The sequence below is a fragment of the Papilio machaon genome, chromosome 3, assembly GCF_912999745.1.
Source record: "Papilio machaon chromosome 3, ilPapMach1.1, whole genome shotgun sequence".
Taxonomy (NCBI): domain Eukaryota; kingdom Metazoa; phylum Arthropoda; class Insecta; order Lepidoptera; family Papilionidae; genus Papilio; species Papilio machaon.
The window spans coordinates 7,243,330-7,265,095 of record NC_059988.1 but is presented as its reverse complement, the minus strand read 5'-3'; the positions used below and the strand labels follow the sequence as shown (position 1 = coordinate 7,265,095).

General features: G+C 32.7%; 4 protein-coding genes across 6 annotated transcripts; 2 read left to right on the top strand and 2 right to left on the bottom strand.

Moving 5' to 3' along the window:
• Positions 1–3,185: 3,185 nt before the first annotated feature.
• Positions 3,186–12,961, bottom strand: LOC106719627 (ATP-binding cassette sub-family F member 1). 2 transcript variants are annotated; one of them, XM_045686677.1, is made up of 19 exons: positions 12,308–12,961; positions 12,132–12,233; positions 11,876–11,974; positions 11,172–11,288; positions 10,723–10,824; positions 10,278–10,388; positions 9,864–9,962; positions 9,356–9,456; positions 8,938–9,118; positions 8,574–8,861; positions 8,420–8,496; positions 7,581–7,729; positions 7,078–7,161; positions 6,573–6,810; positions 5,933–6,113; positions 5,639–5,817; positions 4,946–5,179; positions 3,879–4,037; positions 3,186–3,513 (listed from the first exon to the last, which is right to left on the bottom strand). In XM_045686677.1, exons 1-19 carry the CDS (start codon positions 12,540–12,542, stop codon positions 3,412–3,414), a joined length of 2,838 nt encoding a protein of 945 aa, XP_045542633.1. In that variant the 5' UTR covers positions 12,543–12,961; the 3' UTR covers positions 3,186–3,411. The 2 variants fall into 2 exon arrangements, with proteins under 2 accessions (XP_045542633.1, XP_045542634.1); XM_045686678.1 differs by having other exon boundaries at positions 12,314–12,960.
• Positions 12,962–13,252: 291 nt separating this feature from the next.
• Positions 13,253–14,327, top strand: LOC106719570 (mast cell protease 3). The gene has a single exon (XM_014513932.2). The coding sequence runs from the start codon at positions 13,287–13,289 to the stop codon at positions 14,325–14,327; it is 1,041 nt and encodes a 346-aa protein (XP_014369418.2). The 5' UTR covers positions 13,253–13,286.
• Positions 14,328–16,165: 1,838 nt separating this feature from the next.
• On the top strand, positions 16,166–19,356 carry LOC106719609. The gene is made up of 6 exons (XM_014513983.2): positions 16,166–16,468; positions 16,784–16,864; positions 17,505–17,767; positions 17,855–17,989; positions 18,384–18,626; positions 19,081–19,356. The coding sequence occupies exons 1-6, from the start codon at positions 16,347–16,349 to the stop codon at positions 19,209–19,211; spliced, it is 975 nt and encodes a 324-aa protein (XP_014369469.2). The 5' UTR covers positions 16,166–16,346; the 3' UTR covers positions 19,212–19,356.
• Positions 19,357–20,465: 1,109 nt separating this feature from the next.
• Positions 20,466–21,649, bottom strand: LOC106719626 (anaphase-promoting complex subunit 15B). Of its 2 annotated transcripts, XM_014514002.2 has the most exons (4): positions 21,472–21,649; positions 21,254–21,350; positions 20,960–21,139; positions 20,466–20,810 (listed from the first exon to the last, which is right to left on the bottom strand). In XM_014514002.2, the coding sequence occupies exons 1-3, from the start codon at positions 21,589–21,591 to the stop codon at positions 20,961–20,963; spliced, it is 396 nt and encodes a 131-aa protein (XP_014369488.1). In that variant the 5' UTR covers positions 21,592–21,649; the 3' UTR covers positions 20,466–20,810; position 20,960. The 2 variants fall into 2 exon arrangements, with proteins under 2 accessions (XP_014369488.1, XP_014369487.1); XM_014514001.2 differs by lacking the exon at positions 20,466–20,810 and having other exon boundaries at positions 20,911–21,139.
• Positions 21,650–21,766: the final 117 nt, after the last annotated feature.

Genomic DNA, 21,766 nt, shown 5'->3' with positions numbered 1-21,766 from the left:
TATCTAATATCTATCTAATATAAATATCTATCTTTCGATGTATTTGCATAAATTCAGTCTATGCTTAGTGCATGCTTATATGAAGTTTTAAGCCCGCCAACACCTTAACCATTAATAGAATGATGGTGTAGAATTTTTTTAAATCATCATCATCATCAGCTCCCTATACGTCCCCCCTGTGGGACTCGAAGCCTACCCCAACTTAGGGGTGACTAGGCCATGGTCAACCACGCTGGCCCAGTGCGGGTTGACTTCACACATATCATTGAATTTCTTCTCAGATATGTGCAGCATCACGATGTTTTCCTTCACCGTAAGAACGTCGGATAAATGTACATATGTAAATCAAAAATCGAAAAACACATTGGTACATTGCGGGATTCGAACCCAGGACCTGCAGATTGCAAGTGTTTAACCCCTTATTTTATTAACCCACATCAAGTGCAATAATTAGACTCTTATGACTTTCTAAACTTCAAATGCTGACTAATATCTATCTTGCACAAAGAAAACTTTAGTATACTATATGACCCCAGCATCAATTTTATTTTAATAAGTGAATAAAAAATAAAACAAAAACCATTTAAGTTTCTTTTTAATTTTTATAATAATAAAGTATTAAAAAATGATACATTAAATAGAATTCATTTATTTTCTATCTATTCAATATCATAGACAATTTTTACCTTTTTTTTAAATAATGCTGGTTAATGATAAATATTACGAAGTATTGGAAATATTGATAGATATTTTAATTAATATTGTGCTTGTGTCACTAAATGACATAGACAAATTAAATACGTAACAAACGAGCTACCAGAGTGTAATATTTTTCAAGCCCGAAAAGAGAAAAGATTAAAAAGCATTTAAATCCTTACTAATATTATAAATGCGAAAGTAACTCTGTCTGTCTGTCTGTCTGTCTGTCTCGCTTTCACGCAAAAACTACTGAACCGATTTAAATGAAATTTTGTATACAGATAGTCTAGAGCCTGAGGATGGACATAGGCTACATTTTAACGCGAAAAAGGGGTTGTAAGGGGTTGAAAGTGGGGGTGAAAGTTTGTATGGAATTATCGTCATTTTTACAGGTAGAAGGTTGAAACTTATTTTCAAGGCTAATTTGATAAAGATAAATATGAAATTAAATTTTTGGAAAAATTTTACCCCCAAGGGTGCTAAATAACAATAGGGGATGAAATTTTGTTTTGCAATATATTCGGTTTTGGTGAATGTTTTGTTTAATACGCTTTGCTGTAACCCTTACCAATATTTAGTCTAGAGCCTGAGGAAAGACGTAGGCTACATTTTAACGCGAAAAAGGGGTTGTAAGGGGTTGAAAGTGGGGGTGAAAGTTTGTATGGAATTATAGTCATTTTTACAGGTAGAAGGTTGAAACTTATTTTCAAGGCTGCTAATTTGATAAAGATAAATATGAAATTAAATTTTTGTAAAATGTTACCCCCAAGGGTGCTAAATAACAATAGGGGATGAAATTTTGTTTGGCAATATGTGAGGTTTTGTTGAATGTTTTCTTTAATATGTTTTGCTATTACCCTTACCAATATTTAGTCTAGAGCCTGAGGCCTTCCTCATAGGGCATATTTTAACGCGAAAAAGGGTTTGCAAGGGGTTGAACGTGGGGGTGTAAGTTTGTAGGGAATTATCGTCATTTTTCCAATTGAAAGCTTGAAACTTATTTTTGAGGTTGCTAATTCTATATAAATAAATATGAAATTAAATTTTTGTAAAAAATTTACGCCCAAGGGCGCTAAATAACAATAGGGGATGAAATTTTGATTGGCAATATGCTCGGTTTTGGTGAATGTTTTGTTTAATATGTTTTGCTGTTATCCTTGCCAATATTTAGTCTAGAGCCTGAGGAAAGACGTAGGCTACATTTTAACGCGAAAAGGGGGTTGTAAGGGGTTGAAAGAGGGGGTGGAAAATTGTATGGAAGTATCGTCTTTTTTTACAGTTAGAAGCTTGAAACTTATTTTTGAAGTTGCTAATTTGATATAAAGAAATTAATATTCAATATTTGAAAAAAGTTTACTCTTAAGGGTGCTAAATAACAATTAGGGATGAAATTTTATTTGGGAATATTTTAGATTTGTTTGGGAATATTTTAGATTTTGTTGAATGTTTTGTTTAATATGTTTTGCTGTTACCGTTACAAATATTTAGTTTAGAGCCCGAGAAAGGATAAAGACTACTTTACAACGCGAAAAAGGGTTTGTAAGGGGTTGAAAGTTAGGGTGGAAATTTGTATGAAAGTATCGTCATTTTTACAGTTAGAAGCTTGAAACTTATTTTTGAATTTATTAATTCTATATAAATAAATAGGAAATTAAATTTTTGTAAAAAATTTGCCCCCAATAGTGCTAAATAACAATAGGGGATGAAATTTTGTTAGGCAATATGTAACGTTTTGGTGAATGTTTTGTTTAATATGTTTTGATGTTACCCTTACCAATATTTAGTCTAGAGCCTGAGGAAGGACAAAGCCTACTTTTTAACGCGAAAAAAGGGTTATAAGAGGCTGAAAGTGAGGGTGGAAATTTGTATGGAAGTATCGTCATTTTTACAGTTAGAAGCTTTAAACTTATTTTTTAGGCTGCTGATTTGATATAAATAAATATGACATTTTAAATTTGTAAAACTTTTACCCTCAAGGTTGCAATGTAACAAAACGGAATAGGGGATGAATGTTTGTATGGGAAGATGTTTATGTGAATATTTTGTAAGTTTTATATTTTTTGGCATTTTTTATAAGTTTAAGTAAAAACCACAACAACAACATAATTCACGACCCGTAACCCAGAGGGGTAGGCAGAGACCCAGGACCTACATTTGGCGCGGTCCGGGCACACCTCTTTCTATGTTCTTCTACATACATCAAAGCATAGCACGTTGGTTAAATAAAATAATTAGCCCAAAAAAAAAATGCTACCCAAAATAGTATTTCACGCGGACGAAGTCGCGGGCACAGCTAGTAGTAAATAATGATAAACGACCAGAAATTAAGTTAAAATTAAATCAAAGGAAAATAAATGAACGAGTGAACGACTGTAATATGAACTAAAATAAGTGTAAATATTTGAGAAATATGGGTTGCCAGATATAAACAACAGCAAAACAATTTTTTTTTTATATGATTTTTTAATATTTAGATTCAATGTTCCGTTACGAAAGCATTCGTTGTTCCACCAAAAGTTCTCTTTTAATCAGCAAATTATGTAATGTTCTAGAAAATATAAATTTGAATCCGTGATTAGTGTTGACAACCATTTTACTAATTGACAGTTAAATATTTTACATAATTTGCTAATAGTTGACAAAGAAATATATATTTATATAACATAGATATAATATAGTATCTTTATCATTCATCTGATGATAAAATTGACTCTATTGTAGAACAGCCGCGTTAGCGATGATGGAAGGAGAGTTGATAGTCTCTCCCAGACTCTCCAGGAGTTCCTTCCTGTAGTCATCAAAGTCGCCATCCACCTGTACATCAATTTATTATATTAATAAAACACATCCCACACTCACAATACAAAGAAAGATTTATAAAATCAACTTTAAATATTCTTGTTTTTAGTTAAGTTCATCACCATCATGTAATGAATGAAAAAATGTAGTCACTGAACATAGTTTTTAAAAAAAAACATACAGTAGAACCTCGATAAATGGAACCTTTTTAGTTTAAAAAACTTTTATAAGCGAGAATAATTTTCCGAGACTTACGACCTCCATTAGCGAGAAACTCGGGTAAGCGAGAAGTTTCTCATGTTCTTACCTATCCAAACTCGAATGTATATTACGTAATAACCAGTTTTGATGATGTAATACTGTAGTGATGATGCAATTACCTCATTAATAGTTTGATCCTCGATGACGTAGAGCGCGCACTCAGTCTCTCTGATGAGACGCTCGTCGTGAGACACAATCACAACACCACCCTTGTACTGGTTGATGGCCTCCGCGAGTGCGTCAATACTTTCTATGTCCAAATTGTTCGTCGGCTCGTCCTGTGTGCAAATAAAATAACTTTTGTTTTCACATTTTTTTTTTATATTACAAGATGGCAAACGAGCAAGCGGCCACATGAATTCGCTGAAATGGCGAAGCGACCGCTGCCCATAGACATTCGCAATTGCAGGTGCGTTGCTTACCCAACATTTAACCATCCTATGTATCTCCTCCTCCATCAAATCCACCTCCTCTTCCCATACTTTCCTTATAAGAAAAGGGGTGGGAAGGGAAAGAGGACTAAAATTAGGTCTCCGACATCACATTCATCAGACTGTACGCGGAATTACTTCCACTTGACCCCTGTCTTCTATGTGGTCGTGGTATTTCACCGAGCGAGCTGGTCAATTCGTACAACTGATGTTGTTGTTGTTGGCGTCTACCACTGTTAAACATGTCACATGTCCTAAAAGGATGATAATCCCAAAAAAAAAGTAAAAAAAAAATTCGGAGAAGTTACATTCATATAGTGTTAGTGCATAAAAACAACAGATCTTACGATTATATTAGTAAAATAAGATAAAACAGTTCATAAAAATTGTTTTGTTACCAGATTATTGTTCGAAATACATCTACGAACAAAATAAATATATTGTATTCTAACAATAACGGTCGCTGAGACTTCATCAAGCGGGTTATAAAAAGTAACCTATAATATTAGTCCACGATCTCTTCCCACCCTTTTCTTATATAAGGAAATGATGGGAAGGGAGAGTGAATTTGATGGAAGAGGGGACGCATAGGAAAGTTAAATATCTATATTTGAGAGTCAAACATATTTAATCGTTTATCAGACCTTTTAGTTAAAAAAAAATTACGAAAGATGTGAATTTAAAAAAAAAATACATATAATTTTAAAGATTGCCACGTTATTTACGCAGAGATAATGTGAATTAAATATACTAACCAATATAACGACATCGGGAGCCATGAGGGTGAGTTCAGCGAGGGCGACCCTCGCCTTCTGCCCTCCGCTGAGGTCCTTCATCTTGATGGTGTGAGCGTGACCCGCGAGACCAAACGTGCCCAGCGCCTTGCGCGCCTTCTCGTACTGCAGACCGAACAGGCGCTGCAGGTACTCCACCGGGGACTCCTCAGCAGTTAGATGCTCACCAGAGTGCTGGTCGAAACGACCTATCCTCTATACACAGGATACCATAGTTTAATATAAAGTTTATGAGTTTTGTTATTACATAAAAATCTAAAAATCGTAAGAAAATCTGCCTTTTTTGTATAATCAAGAGTAGAATTAACACTAATATTCCACAAATATACAAAAAAAAAATATTTTTTATGCAAAAAACTATGTGGACTATTATAGCAACGACTTAATTAAAAAATGTAAAAAAGGAAACATTTTTTTTGCAAGAATGACGCATAAAAATTTAACAGACAATACTCCACAATTGTCGCTAGCGCAACCTTCTTAGAGCTTTCAGTTTTTCTCTCCATTAACGAGAAGGGACACTGAAAAGTATTTATAACTTAAATAGGACCTTTGCACTAAAATTTGATACAAAAATCATTTAACAGCAATTTATTAATTTTTAATATAAATTAATTTTATATTACTAATCAAAATAATAAAAAATATACTGACCAATCTATGATTCCTGATCAATTCTCCCCGCACGGGGCTCAGTTCTCCCACTAGAAGTTTGAGGAATGTGGACTTGCCGACTCCGTTGGGGCCCACGATAGCGATACGAGAGTTCAGATCTATACCGAAGTCCACATCTATAAACAGCGGCTTCTGACCCGGGAAGTTGAAATTCACATCTGTCAAAAAATGCAATTAAAATTGAATAAAAAGTCAATTTAATCTAATCAACCTTAATCCAAACAAAGTCACAAGTCCCAACTATTTAAAAACTATAAATATATGAATCCTTACTGTGCAAGCCGAGTATTGGAGGCTGTAGAGGTGGGGGGTCGGGGAAGTTGAACTTGACGATGTACTCCTTGGGTCGCTGCAGCAGCGTCACCGGCGCCGCGCCCTCCTCCGCCTCCTCCCGCTGACTCTTACTCCTGTTCTTCTCTTGCTTACGTGTTAGTACTTCTTTCTGTTTTTTTTCCTATTAACAAAAACATTTATAATACTCTGTATTAAATTATTACACTGTTAAAATTCATATTTATATAGTTGAAGACGTTAATTTCCTGCCCATTTTGATTAAATGTTTACAATGCAATTAGGTCGAAAGCTTCTCATAGCAACATACATATATGTATAGACTAAATTATGACAGCACACTAGCGCCCCCCTAACAAAGTCAAAAAAATGTCACAAGATCCTCTTTATACTGTATTTGTCATGTATTTTTTCTTTTATTTCTTATGTCTTTGCAGGTTTTATTGTTATTATATATTCTGATACAACCAACAGCGATAGCAACGCCCTCACCGGTTTACATATACTTGTTTAACTATATTTATTTAAATTACAACTCATATGGTGATATTCTACTATATTCAATTCTAAATGGGAAGGTAATATAATTCTTTGCCTGTCTTAATAAGTAACAAAAACTCACAGCCTGTTTCTTCGATTGTCCGTGTGATTTCATCTCCTTTAATCTCTTCTCTTGCTTCTCGTATTCTTTGATCATTTCTTTACGTTTCTGTGCGTACATTTTCTTAAACATGGAATAATTTCCCTTATAGTAGAACAACTTCTGTTGATCTAAATGTATAATCTCGTTACACACGTTGTCTAAGAACGACTGGTCGTGAGATACAACCAACAATGTCTTCTTCCATCCTTGTAAATAACTAAAATAGAAATCATAATTATTATTAATTAAAAAAAGCTATAACAGATTAAATAAATATTATCTTGGGTCAGTCTCTTAAATTTTTAAATAGGTTAAAACTAAGGACATAAGAACTGTTAAGTAAAAGTAACAATATTAGAATACAAACATAATACAAATTTACAAAGTTTTCACAAATAGAGAACATTATAATATTATCACAAGACCTTATTATTTTTCCTTTCTCATAATATTTTATTTAACAATATTTTTAAAATTCACTCACTTGTCCAACCAAATAACAGCATTGAGATCTAAATGGTTTGTAGGTTCGTCGAGCAGCAACAGTGTTGGCTCTATATATAGAGCTCTGGAAATAAAATAAAGTATCTCTGGAAATAAAGTATCGTCGGAATGGCTCAACGGATCTTGATGAAATTTGGCATAGATTGTAGATCATAGTCTAGAAGAACACATATCGCGGGCGATAGCTAGTGTTTATATAAGAAATACACAAACAATTTTCCTAGACAAAAAAAAAACAGAGAGCATACACAATTTACCCTTGATAGCACAAGATTTTTTTAAACTAGCTGCCGCCAGCAACTCATGGTATTGAAGAAAATACTTAGTAGCCTATGTGTCCTTTCAGACTATGTTCTACATCTGTGTCAAATTTCATCAAGATCCATGAATCCGTTCTGGAGATACGAAACAATAAAATTCAATCATCCATCCATCTAAACTTTAGCATTTATAGTATTAGTAAGAAAACTTCGCTGAATATACCTGGCGAGTGAAACTCTCATGCGCCATCCACCGGAGAAGTTCTTTGTGGCGCGATCCTGCATCTCCTTGCTGAAGCCCAGACCTGCCAGGATACGTCGCGCGCGGGGCTCCGCCGCGTCCGCACCTATCGCCTTCAGCTCTGCGTACACCTACATACATACATACATACATACATACATACAGCAAATAAAATAAGTAAGATTTGGTAACCGTTTATTTCAACTGTGGTAACATCTTAATAACTAACAACATGTGTCATCTCTCTCTCTTACTTGGAAAAAATAGAGACCACAATATGTCTCATCATCATCTCCTTCACCTTGTCCCACTTACGTAGGGTTGGTACACTAAATTTCCATCCTCCAAATCTATCTGTCTTCCGCCATCTCCATTGTTACCCCCTTCTTGATCATGTCACCTTTCACGCAATCCATCCATCTCTTCCTAGGTCTACCTCTACTGGTGTACCTCCACATTCATACATAACGTTCAAAGAGACCACAATATGTAACAATCAAATAATATTATAATGAGGAGAGATTTCAATGTTTATTTATTTGCATTGAACAGACTCCGAAACCGATTTGAAAATTTCTTTAACAGTTGGAAAGCTACACTATCTCCGGGTGTTATAGGCTATATTTATTACTAGATTTTTTTAATCCCGCGCGAACGCAGCCGCGTGCACCTACTAGTGCGACAATAAAATGTAAGGGCAGTTGAAATTCACGATACAGACAATCAATCAATCATCACAGATTTTTTTAAATGGCAATATTCATATTATACAGAATGTTACTAATAACAAATATTGTTTTTACGAATCAAAAATTATTTACCTCATTAAGTCTATCTTGCTTACTCAAATTTCCTTTCTCAGTCTCTGCCTCTAATTCTTTGCATTCCTTTAAAAGTTCTGAAAAAAAAATAAACAAAGTCAACATAAAAAAAACCATAACCTACTAAAAAAACAAATTATGTATCACAACATACCAGTTCTCTTAACATCAGATTCCAGCAAAGTATCAACAGCACTCATATCACTGGCGGTGACCTCTTGTTCACAAAGCAGTATATCAATGTGTGGGGGCAGTGGAAACGCACGCTGAGCTAAATGTCTCAACAAGGTGGTCTTACCGTGCCCGTTAGGACCTACCAGACCGTACCTACGGCCATTAGCTATCAATAAATTAGCATTCACAAACAGATCTTTGCCTTTAGCGCTTATAGAAAAGTTTTCTACTTTTATGTCAACTGCATTCTCTAAAGCAGCCATTTGACCTAAAAAAAAAAATTATAACTTATTTGTATTATATAAAATCAATGATAAAATACTTAGATGTTTAAAATCACTAACCTGCAGTTTTCTGCGCTTGACTCACAGTAAAATTGGCATCCAAATCGCTATGTCCCTGTCCACCTTTCTTCGTCAGCATCTCCATCTGCTTCTCATATTCTTGTTGCTTCTTCAGTTTCTTCTTCTCTTTGTGACTCATTTTCTTTTCGACTTCTACTATCTCTTGTTGACCTTTCTCTTCCTGTGTAAATTTTTTTTATTTATTAACCTCAGAAAAATCCACCGCTTCCTTACAATAAATAATAATAACCATAATAATATTACAAAAGTCTTAAATGATTTTATATTTAACACTTTACAAATTCATTTACATTTTTTAATTTACGAGCGCAAGTGGATATGTGTGTTTTCTTCATGTAACAAAAAATAATACATTGAAACAGAATAAATCAAAGGTAGTAAATAAAAGAAACAACACCTTTTCTTCGATAATTTCTTCTTCAGGTTCTGGATCCTTCATTTCAAATTTCTTCAACTCTTCTTCAATATCATCTATATTATTTTTCTTTTTATTTTTACCTAAAAAAATTGCAAACGTCATTATTATCATTTCAATGTAAATAAGTCCATATTTTCATTAAATAATTTATTAAATAAAAACATACTATTTTATAAATAGTATGTTTTTATTTAAATAATTATTAGTAAAAAAGCGTAAGTGTTGGAATATAAGCGTAACCCTATAGTGGCAACACTAACGGAATGTCACTTCCCTCTTCCGTAATGGCCGTCTAACGTATCACGCGCATCTCCTTGTATTAATTTTGTAATTACTTTCAATATACTTTAATTCATAACTAAAAGTATTTTATTTAACCAACAACAGTAAGTCGATTAAAGGTAGGCAACAAGCAAGTGACCACTTGCTCGTTTGACACTTAATAAATTTAAAAAAAAAATAGTCAAATGCAAACTTTACTACTTACTTTTACTCTTAACTGCCGGTTTAATTATTTGCTCTTCATCTGATAATATTATTTTTGAGTCCACATCTTCAACAGGCAATTCTTCAATCTTAGCTTTTTCTGGAAATCAACACATTTATTAGTTGTTTAATTTAATTTATATATATGCACATTTATATCTATACATGTTCTCTTTACATATATTTCTCAATTCACAAATCTATTGAAACTAGTTATCACTCACGACTCCGTCAGCACAGAATTAAAAAAAAACTAATTAGCCTATGTGTACTTTCAGACTATATTATACAACTATGCCAAATTTCACTGAAATCCATGCAGCCGTTTTAGAAAAATCTTTTAACATCAATCCATCCATACATCCAAACATTCACATTTATAATATTGATAAGATAAATGCACATACAAACTCACCTTTTTTATTTTTAGGAGCCGGTGGAGGCATTACACTGCTTAATGATTTAGAATCATCATCATCTTCATTATCTGATGATTCAACTGCTTCTAATTTCTTCTTATTTTTCGCTGCAAGAAATGGATCTTTTCAAAAAACTACATTGAAATATTAATGAAATAATAAGACTGTGACACTATTCAATCAGTGAGAACAGTGTACATTAAAGGTCCTCTGTATGAATATGAGTTTCTTTCGAGCCATCCATCCAATTGTAAACAGTACATACAATATGTCATAGTTTATGTTGCAGCCTAAATTAACCTTAACACTTCTATGTCATACAATTTGTCATATAAACATGAACTAGCTAACATAACTAGCAGCATTTTAGTTGTAGTTATTAAGTTCGTAAATGAATAATTAGTAATACAACCATAAATATAAATTGAATTGAAAACTTACATTTCTTTTTAGTAACAGGTTTCGCTACTTCCTCATCTGACAGTTCTTTTAGTTCCACATCACTGCCATTATCTGACCAATCATCATTCTTCTTTTCTTTACCTTAAAGATAAAATTAACACTCTTAAATAAATCTAAAGTTTTTATTATATATTGAAATTTTATTATTTTTACTAGAGGAATTTTGTTCTAGTTATAGGGTTGTGTAAACTATAGCCCCCTACTACTATGATTATTACTACAACTTCTACTTCAATTATTACTACAACTTGTACTTCAATTATTACTGCAACTTCTACTTCAATTATTACTACAAATACTACTACAACACTACTATTACGACTATTGCTATGATTGTTACTATTACCACAAAAACAACTGCTATAACAACTACCACTAGGTCTCGGACTCCATAATAGCTGAACAACTCTGATGGCAGTTTCACTTACCTTTCTTGCCTTTAGCTTTAGTAGCTGGTTTACTAGATGTATTGCTAACTACAGACTTAGTGTCATCATGATCCTCGTCATCTGAATGTTCCTCTACAGCTTTCTTTTTATTCTTTGCTGTAATTTAATAACTATTGTGCATAAAGTTTTATGTGCATAAAAAATGACTGCAACTATCGCAACAAATAGAGCTCTATTTGTTGCAATAATTGCAGTATTACAACAAAACCGGACAGCAACCGATTTTGAGTACGCGCACAGAAGTGGACACAGTGAGTGTAGTTTGTCAACAACAAAAAATGAGATCGAGTGTGGACTTAATGTGCAGTGAGAACGCGGATAGTGGTCAACAAATCAGAAAGAAGGTAGACCAATACAACTTTCCATCTATCTATCTCTAACATTTTTCACACTACCGCACAACACCAGTCAACCCGTGAACATGGCACATGCAACTGTGCCGAAACATTGGGAGCTCAAACAGCCTAATCATGGTAAGAATCCCGTTTCTTACGAACAATATAAAAAAATTAAGAACAATACACTTTCTGTACACCCCAATAAAATTGGTATTAGCTACGATAGTGTCCACAATTGCCTTAAATAAAAATCATGAATTATAAAAAAAAAAATAAGTAGACTTAGTTTAGTGATATTGTTTGCTTTTGTATGTCCAAATATAATGTCCAAATAATGATAGTCACCTTTTTTTTTACTAACAGGTTTTGCTACTTCATCTTCGGAAACTTCCTTAAGGTCTAAATCACTGCCATCATCTGACCAATCATCTTTTTTACCCTTACCTACAAAATAATTTAAAACTATTAAAATACCAATGTAATTCAACTATACAAATATTATAATCATTGGTGTATTCAAGCCAGTAACAAAATACTAGCTACTTTCTCAAAAATGTATCAAAGATTAATGAGAAGAATTAAAAAATTGAAATGTACGAACCTTTCTTCTTTTTACTTTGTTTAGAGGTCTTTGATGCAATATTTGTGGCCTTACTTTCTTCATATTCGTCTTCAGAAACATCATCTTTCTTTTTGTTTTTACCTGAAATTTGAAGAAACATTCAACAAATTGATGGAAAGAAAAGAAACAGTATCCAATCATTAACGACAACTGACATAAACCTTTTTTTTGTGATTTTTTTGTTCCGGGTTTGACTTCTTCTTCATCATCTGAAGCTATATTTTTCTTATTCGTATCCAGTTCCTCATCACTAATATTAGCGTTTGTTTTTCCTTTCTTTTTATTTTTCCCTTTATTCTTTGAGGTTATATCATGCGATTCTTCCAACCGCTTGTCTTCGAAGTCTTCATCAAGATCTTGATTTTTCTTTGTACCTTTTTTCTTAGACATGTTAGTATATTGTTTTGTCTATATGTTACAATATGTTTGTAATACTGCCACCTCATAAGAAAATTCAGGAAATGATAGTCTGAGCGAAATTCTTATTCCTAAAATGTCATTTCAATTTGACAGCATGCCAATGACATTAATCCTTGCGTTCATAAATGACGTAATCGCAAAAACTCACTTTCGAAGAAATGCAAAAAGTTAATGTAAAACTGTTGTTGGGTGATTGACATTGATCAAAACTTCCTAGTTAAACAAACATTTGTTACTGTTTTATACAATGATCACTTGCTGGTAGCGACCAGACACTGCTGATCACCGATCGACCTATCGGTTGGTTACAGAAAGTCCAGTGAAAACGTTTTCGTTTCACATTGGTTGCACTCCCCTTCCGCAGTGTTTTCTTACAATGACCTTTGTTTTACATATTCACTACTGCGAATAACATTACCAGTTTCACCACGATATAAAACGTATCGATTGCCATTTATCTAATTTACAATAAGTATGTCCACTTTCATGGATAGGTGAAAAATATCTTAAATCAGTCTTACAAAGTCTTGTAGTTAATGAGCGCGCAAATTAAATGACATCTGTTATTTCTTCTTAGAGAATTTATGATTTATTTTCAAATGAGACTGGTTATACGGCTTTAAGTGTTTATAAAAAAAAAGAAATTACGAGAAAAGAAGTGAAAACAGAATTTCAAATCTATTCGTAAACTCTTACAAGTTTTTCTTGATTATAATGATAAAAGAAGTTATTTCATTACGTTTATTGGTATTTATTTTATTTCTTCTAAATTATACAGACGTTTGTTCTAGTGAAAATGTAAAAAAAAGCGTATACGAAAATAGAGACGACAATGGAGATTCAAATGATGACGGTAAAGATGAATCAATGGATGTTCCTTATGAAACCGATCAAAACAACGCTACATGTACCAGAAGACAAAACAGCCAAATGCACGAGGTACGATCAGCATTTGCTAAGCAATTTCCTTTTATGGCCGCTATAATGTCTCAGCAGAATGAATACTTGTGCTCTGGAGCCATCGTGTCTAACGGACTTGTTCTTACATCTGCTCAGTGTATTCAGAAGCCAATAAATTACATCTTACTGAATACAACTACAGCTAAAAGAGACAATACATCTGTTCTTCTGCATATAATAAAATCTGAAAAATATCCTACATATTCTGGAGCTGGAGCAGGAAAGGATGTTGGTCTTGTATATACTGAGAAGCATAATACATCATTTGTTTCGAAACTTGGCCTGAGTAATATGACAACTGGAGATCAACTCATAGACGTAGAAGCTTTCGGATTTGGTTTAAATACTGATTCTGGCGTTGAAAAAGAGTTACAGTTCGTTGGCTTAGAGCGGCGATCAGCATCTAACGAACACTATTTTAGTGCTTATCTTGATTGCGTAGAAACCAAAATACTGACCTGTTTTAAAGATATTGGTGGACCAGTGATTTTTGATCATCAACTTGTCGGCGTGGTTGTCAAAGGTCAAAGTGACTGTACTAGAGAAATTACATCACGTTATTCCATTAACAAATTCATGATTGACTTTCTACCATCCTACGCTTTTAAAGCATGGCTAAATGAAAGAATTAAAACGAACGAAGAGCATGAAGCAGTGGCCATGCAAATATATCCTGCAAAGCCGATTCTTCGACAGACGGCTCATGTATTGACCAGCACTAACAGAAATTCGGCTCAGAGATGGCCATTGAAAGTTATTCTTTTATATTTAGTAACTATTATAACTTACCTTTAAATTTAAATTGGTTCTTTAAAATTTTGCATTCATAGTATTTTAATAAATTTCTCAATAAATTTTATTTGTTATATTTTTCCTATGATGACTAGTAACATTTTATTTTGTTTTAAAACTAATAAGTTTAGTAGCAAATATGTCCCCAACGAAGGGTCAGGAGCCTACTCAAGACAGGGGTGACTAGACAATAACGTTGTCCCAGTGCGGATAACTTATTTTTTCGCAACTTATTTCAGGATGCATTATGATGTTTTCCTTCACTGTTCCAGATAAATGTACATATAGAATTCAAAAATATAAAAAAAATTGGTATAGGCGGAGATCGAACTCGGACTCACGGAATTAACCTTGGGTTTCTGAAATCAAATTCTCCCTTTAAAACTTATTATTATCGCTGTTAAGTCAAAGATAATGACAAGGATGGCGATATGTTTTATACAAAGATTTCGGTTTTAGAATCCCACGGTAAATCTACTATCAGAGAGTATATGAAAAATCCATGATCATTTACTTTATACAAGAAAAACTGAGTAGGAAACATCATTAATCTGCCCTTGATCCCACGGGAAATTGGCACATGATGTACATCTCTATCGGCCACCTTATCGGAATACACTCCCTTCTTACACATATTCTCTTTCACACAATCCATCCATACTTTATTCGGTCTTCCTTGTCGCCGTCCACATTCAATCTCGTTACTTTCTTATTTATGTGATCGTCGTCTCCACATAATATGACCATACCACTCTAACTCTTTGCTTCTCAATTACTCCATCATTGGCGCTACTTTCAATCTTCCTCTAATATATACATTCTTAACTCTATTTCTAATTGTCACACAACACATCTTAACACATACATCTCAGCTATAAGCAATCTCCTTTCATACGAAACTTTTGTGGCCCAACATTCAAATCTATACACTACGACAGGTCTCAAGATCGACTTAAGCATTCTTGGATCACAAGTCATATCAGTACCCTATCGCCATTTCATCCAACCTACATTTATTCGGCTCTTCACGCCCCAAACAATACCACTGTCGTATTGAATGACTGAACCGAGGTACTTAAGACCAGACCTATACAGTTATGGGTACTATAAAACTCGGTCACGCCTGAAAGGTTGAAACTATCATGCCAAACCACTGCAAAAACATTTGTAAAACCATAGCGTCGATGGCCTGCATAACATGTGTAAATGTGTGTAAAAAAATGTGTAAAGCCAACAAGTTAACGCAAAGTATTCAAATTATTATACTAACAAACAGTGGCCCGCGACTTTGTCAGCGCAAAATAGAAAAAAACTTACTAATATTATAAATGCGAATGTTTAGATAGATGGATGAATGGATGTTTGTTTGAAGGTATCTCCGGAACGGCTCAACGGGTCTTGATGAAATGTGGCATAGATGTAGAGCATAGTCTGGAAAGACACATAGGCTACAAATAAAATTTTATTGTAAATTCCGCGCGGACGGAGTCGCGGACAATAGCTAGCATTTTATAATGTGGACAGCTACCTTGCAGTGAAAGTCCCGTCAAAATCGTCCCAGCCATTTGGAGATAGCGGTAAGCAATTGTGCAGTTCTAACTTCAAAAAAAAAATTTTATTCACCGTCACAAGGTTACGTTATTAGATTTTGATGAAGTTTCAAATGTGATCTATTAAAATGGCCCACCTATATCCAGCGTTAAATTATTATTTATTAAAGTCCAATATTTAAATGTATTATCTACATTAAAGTAGTACATTATATCCTAGAACAAGGCAAATCGAATATCTGTCAATGTCAGTGTCATCGGTTGTAGAATGAATTTGAGATTTGCCAAGATTTGTAAACTTTATTTACATCTACATTTAGATTTATCTACAGTTCCATTTTACATTCTAAATTAATATACAATAATAACTATTTAAAAATATAACTTAGTCGAATTACGATTTTTAATCACTTAAACTAACTAGCAAAAACACAAATTCAATCCCAGTTATTATTGGGTTCAAGTATTTATAATGGTGAGGTACGGAGTCCAGAATATCAACGATAGAATACCGAGAAGAGAAAGGAACCGAATTAATAGGTCCTCGTCGATTGATGATGATGAGGATATTGATGAAGTTGATAACATTCAGAGGTAAATTGCGTTCCAGCCATGCTCTATACTAAGTGTTAAATTTTATAATTTAAAATAAATTGGCAAGAACTTAAAGTTAAGATAGATTGCTATATTGATTCCCCAAGTGATGTAACTGAAAGCAAATAAAGTAATTATGTGTATAATCCCAGGTGATCAAGTGAAATTATTAATTTTATTCAGTGCTATGCCTCTATAGTTAGCTATAGAAAGGAGCAATTTGCATGTTAAGATTCCTGGGATTACATACACAAGTTAAATGTTTGACTTCTATCAGAATTTCATTGTTTTTTATTTGAATTAATTTTTTTTTAGCAGGTATCTCCACCCTGTAGAAATACGAAACCACAGTTCCATTTCTGATGAATTTACTGATGATGACGAGAGAGAAAGAGAGTAAGGAATTTAAATTTATTATTTTCAGAATAGAAAGAGTTTGTAATAATATTAAGAATGAAGTACAACAGATGTGAGGTTGTTTTAATCTTAAATACATATTCTTTTAATTAATATTTATTTATTGAAATAACTATGCATGGAAATTAATATTAGAAACATGCTATGATAAATGGTTGCATATGACAGCAATGCTATATACATAAATACCACCAGAGGACTGAAATTCATATTTGAAAGATTATTTGAAAATAAAAATAGATATGAAATTGTATGACTGTTAGCCATACTAATTGCTTAGAGTACATTTTTTCATAGGTATGTTTTATTGGTAGTTCTTATTTTATCCCTGGAGTATTATTACACTGTCATATTTAATTAGGTGGCAATATATTGTTTATAAGTACTAGAATGGCGGCCACATACAGGTCGACGCAGCGTGAGCAGGCCTCACCCAAGATGGACTGATGATATGGTCAAGGTTGTGTGAGTATCCTGGATGCGGGTTGCACAGAACCGATCATTGTGGCAATCTTTGTGGGAGGCCTATGCCCAGCAGTGGGTATTACGAGACTGAATGGATGGATGGATGGATATTGTTTATCTTCTAATATAAAAAATCTATATTTTACCATTGCAGAAATTCATGTGACTCATACATAGAAGACTCCTTTGAGCCATCCAATATTGATGAGAAAGAGTCCAAAAATAATTCAGTTTTTATCATTGGAGCAGTTTTTGTTTGCATTATAGCAATTACATATTTGCTCTATTTCCACAGTGCTTCCAATATTGTTAGGCAAAATCAAAATATATATGATGAAAGTAAATTTTATAGTGATATAGGTTATTTAGGTAAAAAATACAAAGTCAACTACAACTCCATACTGCAGATACAATCAGGTAAACAAACATATTTAAATGTTATTAAATAATAAATAATACAAAAGTAACAATGATAATTACATACTACAATTTTTCTTTTTACAGTTATTTCCACAACATTTCAGAAACAAGATGTGGCGTCACTTATATTTACATATAATAGTGATAATAATAATTTTAACCGAGCAAATTTTAATCAATTTATGAACGATGTTGCCTTCAATACAGCCAGATATCTTCGTAAGTAAATTGTTAAGAAATAGTGAGTTTTATACATTTTGCAAATATTTAGTTATATTTTTTGAGTTCAATTTTGTGTGAGAACTGCATGCTGTCATTATCATTACAGACTAGCTTTTACCCGCGACTCCGTCCGCGCGAAAAAAAAATGCACACAAGATAAAAAAAGTTCTTATTTCCGTCTCCTAGTTCTAAGCTACCTCCCCATCAATTTTTAGCTAAATCAGTTTGACCGATCTTGAGTGTAACTAACACTACTTTCTTTTATATATATAGATAAGATGTCTCCAGTCTAAATCAAAATACACTCATCAACATATATCATAAGTTAAACATTGACCTTTAATTTTGACATCACCAACCATAGTACTTAATAAATTTTTATCTTTTCCAGGCAATGACAGTAATATTCATAACCATGTTATTGTGGATAGCAATAAACTTGATATGAAAGTCCATAGTGAACTTATTGAAAGGTATAGAAATGATGTTACAAAGACTGGTGTTATGTTAGTCACAGATGTTGACGAAGTGCCGTCATCACTTGCAATGGCTTTCCATTATTATTGTGACGAATTTAATCCTCTAGTCAAGAAAAGTGCTATACTTTTCACTCTCAATATGGCAAAATGTTCAGGTGAGAATGTAAATATTTTAACCATGGGCTTTCATAGTTAATACCCTATACAAAATTTCATTTTTCATTCTTCTCAATGTCTATAAAAAATAAAGATAACAAGAATTACGTTTCAGCAAAGGAAACTAACAGTTTAATATGTTTAACCACTGAGTCTGCTTCATGATATCTGAAATGTTGAAGAACCTAAATCCTATAAAGGGCTGTCCATTAATCCTGTGTTTTTTAGCAACTTTTAAACCCCATCACCTCTCTGGTGATCTGTGAGAGGTTTTGGATAAATTCCCCCCCCCCCCCCATTTCTAACCACTTTTTGTAAAATATTAATTCATTACATTGACATTGTCAGTTAGAAAACAAATATACGTTGATATTTTAGTACCCTCGCCCGTCCTCATGATGTTTCATGATTAATTTATAATTATTTTTACTTGAAAAATATTTCTTATTTCAGAACGCAAAATAACACATTCAAGTGTTGAAAAATGCTTGGCAAAGAAATGGACAATCATCCCTAAAGACAATATCGTCCCTTTGTTGACTAGAATAGTTAATGTTGTTATTGATGTTACAAATGTTATCTAAACAGTGAATTGAAATTATTCACTTGATTTTCCTTATTCTACGAAAGCTAGGCAGTATGGTCGAAAGACTATAGCATGCGCCATGGACGGAAAAAAAATTGGTTTTCCTTAATGACAACAAAATCTAAATTAAAAAACTCCATACACAAATTATTATAAACAAGAGAAATGTGAAATCAATTAAATGCAATAAAATAATATTTATTAAATATTAAAAGTAAATTAAATTGTAGAAATTGGTACACTACTTTTTAAATAGTCTCTCATCATTTTTTTATTTATACCACAGTTAAGCAACAAATTAAAAGAGTTATAATTGCATGATTGTTATTATGTGGAAATAAGGTAGGTTTTATAGTAAAGTTTTTCTTTTATGTATTAATTTTCATATAGGTGATGCTTGAAAAAGCCAAATTTTGTTTGTTACCATTTGCCTTATGTTATTCATTTCTATCTCTACTTTTGAATAAGAAATAAAACTGTAATGAGACTGAATGATTGTAAAATATGTAATTTTGCTTTAGCTTAGAGAAAATTTCTCTCTGATGACAAGTAGTCTTAAAAAAGGTTTAAATTTTTTAAAATAATGTATTTTTTTTATCATGAAAATTTATCCAACCTTAATAACATTGCTTGTCTTATTTTAAATATTGTATGTTTAGTCATAAAGAGTATTTTAACTGTATTTTTTTTATATGTATTTATCATAAAATGATACAATTTTGTTGTAATCAGCGAAATTAAATAATTTAAACTAAAAAATACCCTCTTCTTTTAACCTTCTTTAATATTGATATCTGTTATGATGTAATGGAATTAAATTTAACACTTTCATTTCTATGTATCTTTAGTAATTCAAATAGAATGAGTAAAACTGCAAAAAGTGTCTCTTTTAATATATGTATATATTTTAGACAGTTTTCAGACAATCATTCTTCTAGCAGCAGTTGTAGTTAACATTTTAAATTTAGTGGTTTAAAAAAAAACCTTGTCACTAAATTTCCACATCACTTCCAGGTAACTGTATCATTATGGCTTTTAATTGCAATGACTCTCCTTTAACACATCGACGCTGGAAAGCGTAAACGCTGTAACCCCGAAAGTATGAACTTTACGGGAGAGCCAAAAAATCATAACTCGTGAGCTGATACGCCTACAAGCATAGCAATGTTGTGTAGTTTGTGCTAACCTATAATAAAATAATTATCGTTTAATAATGTTTGAAATTATTAACGTGTGAAAAATATATTCGCGATTTCAAGGGTTACAGTGTTTATGCTTTCCAGCGTCGACATATTGTTGTCTCTGTTTGATCAAAGAGATTGTGAGAGATGAAAATATGTGTCAACAAGTACCACAGCAGTCAACCCACAAACAATATCCAGTTGCATATAATATTTTTTACATAGTAAATGAATAACAATTTTTCTTTTTTAATTTCTGTTAATTACACATTAAAATACACTGCAATAATTAAAAAACTACTTTGATAATGTAATCACACAACTTAATCATTGCTGTGGATGATTGTGTCAACATTTCATCAGTTACTCCACATTGATTGCAAATTTTTAACTATCTTGATGTAAAGATAGAATTCCTAAAACAAAGAGAAAATAATTATAAATATGATTATTTCAATACTTGTTGAAAAAATTTGTTTGAAAAAGACCCTTTCTGACAATTAAATAAAAATGTTTATTGCCTAGTTTCATCAGTACATTTTTAATTTGTATAATTTATCCTTACGCTACTGAATTGGCCACATCGCACTTTGGTCTGATGTGTTGGTTTCGGATGCTTCATTAACATCATCTAAGCTGTCTGGTTCCAGTTCATTGTTATTTCTTGGTGGTGAATATGTTGTTTGTAATTCTTCTTCCTCATCTTCATCATGGGAGTCCTCAGATTCATCTGTTTCATCATTTCCTGTGGCAAATTGGGCACATAGTTTATTTACAATATAAATAAATAAAATTAAATAACCTATAAATTAATTGTTTTTCATTGCCTTATTAAAATTATTACATAAATTTGAGATACCTTCTTCTTCATCAGTATCCGCTTCTTCTTCCATTGGCTCGGGTTCTGTTTTCCCTAAGGGGGCTCTTTTCATATATTGTTGTCCAATAGAACTTAACTGAAATACATATTTAAAATTCCCAATAGGTCAATATACAGAAATCAGCATTATCTATGTATCATATATAGGGATTTTTGGCTTCAAATCTAAATGTTTTTATCCAACAAAAGATTCTTACCCAATGTTGATTCGCTTGTTCTAAACTTGTCAATTCTGCGTCTTCATCGCAAGGACTATCGGCGTTAAACCACTTGGAATCGATGAGGCGCGGCAACAAAACTGGGAAGGGAATGTTCATTTTTTTTCTAATGAGAATCGAGGAATTTTATGTTTATTTAGGCGACTAACATCTGCAGTTTTTAAAATTCAAAACAATCTTGACATTTACACTGACAAGTTGTTTTTTTTTATTTTATGACCTGGTAACATAGACCTTTAGGACAAGTTGACATCATTGCAGGACATAGAATAAA